General features: G+C 43.1%; 1 protein-coding gene across 1 annotated transcript; it reads left to right on the top strand.

The window, feature by feature from the left end:
- The first annotated feature begins 2,510 nt into the window (after positions 1-2,510).
- LOC138794032 (olfactory receptor 6N1-like) lies at positions 2,511-6,665 on the top strand. Its single transcript, XM_069972798.1, has 2 exons — positions 2,511-2,570; positions 5,712-6,665. The coding sequence occupies exons 1-2, from the start codon at positions 2,511-2,513 to the stop codon at positions 6,663-6,665; spliced, it is 1,014 nt and encodes a 337-aa protein (XP_069828899.1).
- Positions 6,666-7,581: the final 916 nt, after the last annotated feature.

Here is a 7,581-nt window from a genome sequence, read left to right as displayed (position 1 = left end):
CTGCGCTGCTGCTCACACACAACACCCTCAGCTCTGCTTAGTCACCTCTGTGAGGGGAGGGGGGAGAACGTGCTGCTAGGAGGTGAGGGGAGGGGCGAGGAGGCTTTGTTTATGTGTGTGTCAGGGCTGTTATCTGATCCTCCTGTCACAGTCCGTACACTCAGGACGGATCTCCAGGGAGGAATGCAGAAATAAGTCAGAGCCAGACAGAGCTATAAGGGGATAATCAGCCTTATGTATTTAAAAAACTGTTCATTTTAGGTTATTAATGTATATTGCAAAAATTCTTATCATGACCTAAGCTAACTAAAACTGAAAGGTCAAAATATTTTATAGTTGCGCTTTAAATCCAGATCGCTTGTGCCTCTTTGGGCCAGCTCTGCTGATGGGCAGCCAAACAGGTAAACTTGCTATGTTAAGGTGGACAAAAACAAATAAACTTGTTGTAGTTGTTATAATTAAAGTGGTTGTCCAGCTCAGCTCTGTGATTGAGGGTTGGCATGTCAGCTGAAGATTGCAGAATGGGAACACAGCCGGGATCAGAAGATTGCACAGCAGGAGCATCAGGTGAGAGGGGTAAGTATGGGATTGACGTAATAATATGGATTTCCAATGGCACTGTACATATAATAATGGAATAAGCAAGTACAAGAAACATGATAGAAGTAAACTGTATTATGGACCATGTCATTGTGGAACAGTTCTCCTCTCTTCCTGGGTCTTGGGGACCTGCACACCCTGGTCATGTGACTACGGGTCCTTTAACAGCTATCGCTTATATCTGTAAATCACAAACCTTCTTATGTCAGTTTGAAAGATTAATGTCACCAGTTGTCCTCTATGCTGATAGATAGACCCTCCGCTATGTGTCTGCTTCCAGTATGCCACCATTGGCAGATAATTAAAATGAACATTTAGACAGGTTATTGATTGCTGAGACCTGCTGTAATACTAAGATACATCCGGTGAGAGCGTGGTGGCAGTGCTCTCGACTCCCCGGCCCTCCACTTGTGCTGACACTTGCTTTATTATTGTATATGAGGCTAAAGTGTCGGAACTGGCGAGTGGTTGGGGAGTCAAGTGCACTGCCACCACGCTCTCTCACGGCTGTATCTTTGTATCTTCTAGACCTGCTGCAATCAATAACCTGTGACATGTCTGATGACAGACATAGATATTTGAAATGGTGATTGAAAACTGCTCTGAAAATTTTGGGGAAAAAAAATTGTTCTTAGCAAACCATTTGATTAAATAGAGTGTACCATCTCACCACGTTAAGGTGACCTCAGGAAGAGATGGTCCTACACTAACAATGGCCTCTCTTGGACTAATAAAAAAGCCGGCAGAATTGAACATGCAGGACTCAAATACACCCATCTCCTGTAGGTGTTTTAAATAGAGATTAGTTGGGTCCTGCATGCCCAGTTTTGTAGGCTTTGTATTAGCCTGAGAGAATCTATTGTCAATGTAGGACCATCTCTCTGAGGCCACCTTAACGTGGTGAGATGGTACAGTCTATTTGATCAAATGGTTTGCTAAGAACCTCATAAGTACTTCAGTTACGGCCTGGAGAAACTTCATTTCCATTGAATTAAGATATGGGCACATCTGTGTGCGTCTGCATCCCAATTCATCATTGCACAGAATGGAGAGTGTGGCCAGAGCCGCCCGCTCCATTGTGTGAACTGACAGGTCTGTGCGTATGCTATTCAATGAATAGCGTCTGCACAAAACTGACATGTCAGTTTTTTGTGTGGCCGGTTGCAATCCTGGCCGGAATGAATACTACGTGTATACACTCCAGCCAGGATTCCCTCTGACTTCTATGCAATATATGTTTTGTATTAATCACAATCGGCAACAACAGCCGTGATTAATGCAAAGGATACGTTGTGTGAACATAGCCTAAGCACTAGCACTCAATATTACTCAATAACTGTGGCCAGCCTCTGGCGCTACCTAAAATAGCAGGCGATAAACAGGTAAACACTTGTTCGTTAGTTGAATTTGAAAGACCGCACAACTGATTGAGCTTTCTGGAGACCCAAATGGCAAGCCAGTCCTTGTTTGCTGGTGAAAGTCACCTTATCTTAAAGGAACCCTAAGTTGTGAATGTGAGTGTAAGGGCTCTTTTACATGAGCTTGTTATAGGCCAAAATTTTGCTAGAAATGCTCCTTTGCAACTGTGTAAAGAAACCAGTCCGGTTTCGAAACATGTTTTGTGTTGTAATAAATAGTGTTTTTTTTTTTACTTTTGGTACCTTGTGTGACCTGCGCCCTACCTATGTTTTGGGGTGGAGTGAAGTGCAAAAGTTTGTTCCCAGCGAGAACATCATAGGAGAGGCTGCGGTCCAATTATTATATAGGCGTTGTGGACAGTTGTGCCTTGTTTTCCCTACCACGCTTTCTGAAGAGTCCGCACCATTGGAGTGCTGTCTTTCTTTTTGTTTCCTACACATCTCCCTGTGTAAGGGAGAGATAGTTTGTGCTGTGCGGCCACTCGATTACTCATGCCTTCTGAAGGCGCTGCCAGTGAGAACGACCTCACTGATCTTCTTGCAGGGCCCCATGTAAAAGGACCCTTACTTGTAAAGTTGCATAGCGTGTGCAAGTAGAAAAGAAGTGTGAGTGCATGGGAAAGTTTGCATGTTTATATATTATAATTTTTATTATTATTATTATTATTATGAATGGTTTCTTCTCAGGATTGCAGAGAGAGAGGAAACATCTGCAACCAGAGAAGGCGAGACATGTGAGTCACCAGATGTAATGCAGATGTATTCTGCCTGTCACTGCAGCCAGGGCCGGCGTCAGCACCCGGCTAAGTAGGGCAAATGCCGGGGCCCACAGCTCCTCTAGGGGCCCACTCCCGTTTGTTACTACATTTTTTTTGTTAGTAAAAAAGAAAAAAAAGTGTAGTAACAAAGGGGACTGGGCCCCTAGAGGCCGCATGTGACAGTTAGGGGCCACGCCGATACATACTGGGGCCCCCGAGCACCTGTCTTCCATCACAAATCTTACCTACAGCCGAGTAGGAAAGAGGACCTTTGAGTCTGAAGGACCTTTGATGATGTCACGGGTCATGTGATCGGACACATGACCTGATAGAGGGCAGCAGGTAGGCTCTGCAAACTAAGTGTCCTGTATGTGCTGGTTCTTCTACTTGTTTTGTGTATAGAGGTCCTGCTGTAATATATATATATATCTATTACAGCAGGATATATATATATATATATATATATATATATATATATATTACAGCAGGACCTCTATACACAAAACAACTAGATATCTGTATCTATCTATCTATCTATCTATCTATCTATCTATCTATCTATCTATCTCCTATCTATCTATCTCCTATTTATCTATCTATCTATCTATCTATCTATTATCTGTCTCCTATCTATCTATCTATCTCCTATCTATCTATCTATCTATCTATCTACCTATCTATCTATCTATCTATCTCCTATCTATCTATCTCCTATTTATCTATCTATCTATCTATCTATCTCCTATCTATCTATCTATCTATCTATCTATCTATCTATCTATCTATCTATCTATCTATCTATCTATCTCCTATCTATCTATCTATCTCCTATCTATCTATCTCCATATATCTATCTATCTATCTATCTATCTCCTATCTATCTCCTATTTATCTATCTATCTATCTCCTATCTATATATCTCCTATCTATCTATCTATCTATCTCCTATCTATCTATCTATCTATCTATCTATTTCCCTATCTCCTATCTATCATATGAACATGGTGAGACCTCTAGTTCTCCTATATTCAGGCCCTGCAGTGATATACAGTGTGTGTGTGTGTGTGTGTGTGTGTATATATATATATATATACACACACTGTATATAACTGCAGGGCCTGTATATAGGAGAACTAGAGGTCTCACCATGTTCATATTATAAATAAATATATATATATAATGCTGGTGCTGCTAGTTCTCTAGTATACAGCTCCTGCTCTGTGTGTGTGTATGTATATACACACACACACACACACACACACACACAGAAGGAGCTGTATACTAGAGAACTAGCAGCACCAGCATGATATATATATATAATCCTGTGACTGGGTCTGACTCCTCCAGAGTCCTGACTACTGCAGAGATCAGGAGATACAGGAGGAGAAAGATATGCAGCAGCCGCATGTTTCTTCTGCTGCAAATCTTTCCTCGCCTGTCTCTCCATGATTTGCTCCTCAAAGGGGCCCGCCGAGGCTCTGTCGCCCAAGGGCCCACAAAAAGCTGGAGCCGGCCCTGACTGCAGCTGATTGTAGCGTCCCACTAGGGGTGATTATTTTGTCACACACCCAGATAAAACTAGTTCACTCAGGTTCCACAGTTAGGTTATGCAGTTGATGTTCCCTGCTCCAGCCACTAGGTGTCCCACTCCCCCTGTGCATAGGTCGGAAGGTTAAGCCTGTTCTCACTTTCATACACACACACAGTTCCTGTCACATGGCCCTATATAAAAAGATAGGGGGCTTCCTGTTCAGCGCAATTTAGGTGGAGTTCAGTGAGCAGAGGGTTTAGAGAGGAGTTAAAACAGTTCCAGTGTGAGAGACTACAGCAGTCATGGACTGCTGAACTTAACCTTGGAGTAACCAGAGTTACAGGAACACCCTTTGCCTACGCCGAGGATTCTTCACTTCAGGACAGTCATCCCCTAGAGAGAAAAGGCACTGGGACTGATCCAGTAGAGCACAGGTGCAAGTTAGCCACACTGACTAAACTGGAATATGTTTGAAAACTTCCACTAATTCTACCTCAAGTTACCTCTATTCTTCTATTTGTTATATATTTGCACTAAGTACAAAAAGCACTGTTATATCTTTTTGTATTGCACTGAAGATATTTTTAAAGTAAAGTTTGAGCATTGTTTAAGTGGGACCGCACTCTGCACCTCACACTAGTTCTACCAAAAGTCTGGTGCCCATGTGTGGGTGTTTCCACTCCTGGCGACCATTACAAATCACCAGGGGTGGATTAACTTTACCATAGGCCCGGGCTGTTCACCAAGCCTGGGCCCCCCACCCCACTGTAACTATGGCAGCACTAGCCTGGTGTTCATAGTACAGGACAGATAATGTCATGATGTCCTGATTTGTGCAAAATTGCCATAAAAAAACTGTGATTTTTTTTTGCAAATCATGGCGGCAGTGTAGCTAGGAGACAGTACACCACTGAAAGTATAAGTCTTTTTGGGTGGTCATGGGCCCCCCAGGAGCTCAGGGCCCCAGGCTGCCTCCCTAAACGCCCCTATTATAATCCACTACTGCAAGTCACCACAAAATATCAGAGCCCACCAGCTGGTTCAACACCAGTAACCAGCGCCCCGGGTCAAGGCATGTTCAGTGTTGTATACTCCTATATAATCTGAGAGTGAGGATTAAATCAGCTGACTGTGTGTAAAGATCTATAGAATTACTATGGATGTACAGTATTATTACCTATACTGGTGCTTGAATACTGGTTATTAATACTTGCCCCTTCACATCTGTTCTGATTGTTTCGAACATCCTGCCCAGAGCATCAAAATACCCTTTCCTGGCCCTGAGAACAGTACAAGAGTTCTAGGGCTGTGGCAAATAAAGAAGCCGAAGTCACCTGTATGCTGCCATGCCCCCATCCTCATTACTCTCTGTTAACATTTTACCTTTTGACTACTCTTTACCAGGTGGATGAGGATTACCTTAACTCAGCAGTATCTTCCAATCTGACCATTACTCGTGTAACCGAATTCATCATCTTTGGCTTCCCGAGTCTTCAAAACTATCAAATCCCGCTCTTCTGTGTGTTCCTCCTCATATACCTGTTAACCATCACTGGCAATGGAAGCATCTTCTTCTTGGTGGCAATTACCCGCCGTCTGCATACTCCTATGTATTTCTTTGTTGGTAACTTGTCTTTAGTTGATATGAGCTATGCATCGGTGACCATCCCCAAGATGTTGGCCAAGTTCGCCATGAACCTTGATAAGATTTCTTTCAAAGCCTGCTTTGTACAGATGTATATTTTTTTGGCTTTAGGATCTACAGAGTGTTTACTTCTGACCTCAATGGCTTATGACCGATATGTGGCCATATGTTCTCCTCTTCATTACATGACCATTATGACTCGGAGACGGTATTTATTGTTGACTGCTTTGGCATGGTTTGGTGGTTTCATTATTATACTGCCATTCCAGATCTTAGCCTGGAAGCTACCATTTTGTGGCCCTAATATCATCCATCATTATTACTGTGACCATCCACCATTGTTGCAATTGGCCTGTGTTGACACCTCAATTAACGTAGCAGTCGGCTCCTCCGTTGGGGCTTTATTTATTCTAATAACACTGACTCTTGTGATCGTTTCTTACTTTAAAATCATATTAACTATCCTCAAAATTAACTCCAAAGAAGGACGTAAGAAGACGTTCTCCACATGCGCCTCACACTTTACTGTGGTCAGTATCTTCTTCTTGCCAATTATTTTCATGTATATCCGACCAAAGGCTTCCTACTCTTCAGATGTGGACTCCCTGGTGTCCCTGCTCTACACAGTATTAACACCTATGATGAATCCGATTATATACAGCCTCAGGAACAAGGACATTAAAGAGGCTTTCACCAAAAAAATCCACAGATAGGATAAGACAGATCAATAAAATGTGTTGTCATTTCATGTCATGTTTATGTTTTTATTTTTGTTTTGTTTTTGTATCAATAAATATGTAAGAAGCAACTTTTTTGGTGTCGAATGCCTGAAAGTGAGTGGAAGGAGAGCAATATACCTCCTAGGCCCCTCTACAAACCATGTAGACACACAGCAGTGTCCCAGGGTTGATAGCATTAGAGATTGTCCTACAAAAATATCAGAGATAGAACCAACAAAAAAATACCCAACCAAGTGGTGCCAATGGGAATAAGTAATAAAAATCTGGTCTTCCCAAGTCTCTTAATGGAGTTTACTGCATACACATTGTAAGGATCTTCCCGGGGGATGGTGTGTGTGTACACAGTTCACATCAGGCTTTGAGTTATAAAAGGTCAACTTGGCGTTTATTAGCGGCATAAACAGACCAGTAAAAGTAAATAGAGCAATATCATGCTTGAAAAACAGAACAAAAAAAGGTCTTGCCCGTCTGGGCACTTACTAACACAGGTCACCTATCTGACACTTCCATAGGCGGTATCGCGGGGTGTGAATAGGCCCCTGCAGTGTTAGAAGTCCTTGCTCCCAGGAAACACAGCATGCAGGCTGTTCACCCTGGCTGAGAGCAATCCCCTGTAGCTCTGTGGAGCTTTTAACTTGTTGCAGGCTAATCAGGGCACACCTGACTGCAACAACCGAACTGGATCGGGGGGAAGGGAATGGCAGGTCCCACTACCAACCTACCCACCATTCCAGTAAATCCGGCCCGGAAAATGTAAAGAACAACTCAGCAGCATAACACTGCTGAGCAGGGGTGATTCTAGCCTCTCTGCTGCCCGAGGCGAACTATAGAATGACGCCCCCCCCCCCCCCCCCCGTCAATCCGCCCACATTATAATCCACTACTGCCC

Source organism: Dendropsophus ebraccatus, chromosome 5 (genome assembly GCF_027789765.1).
Source record: "Dendropsophus ebraccatus isolate aDenEbr1 chromosome 5, aDenEbr1.pat, whole genome shotgun sequence".
Lineage (NCBI taxonomy): Eukaryota > Metazoa > Chordata > Amphibia > Anura > Hylidae > Dendropsophus > Dendropsophus ebraccatus.
The sequence above is the reverse complement of the archived record's forward strand: the minus strand, read 5'-3'. Positions and strand labels throughout refer to the sequence as shown.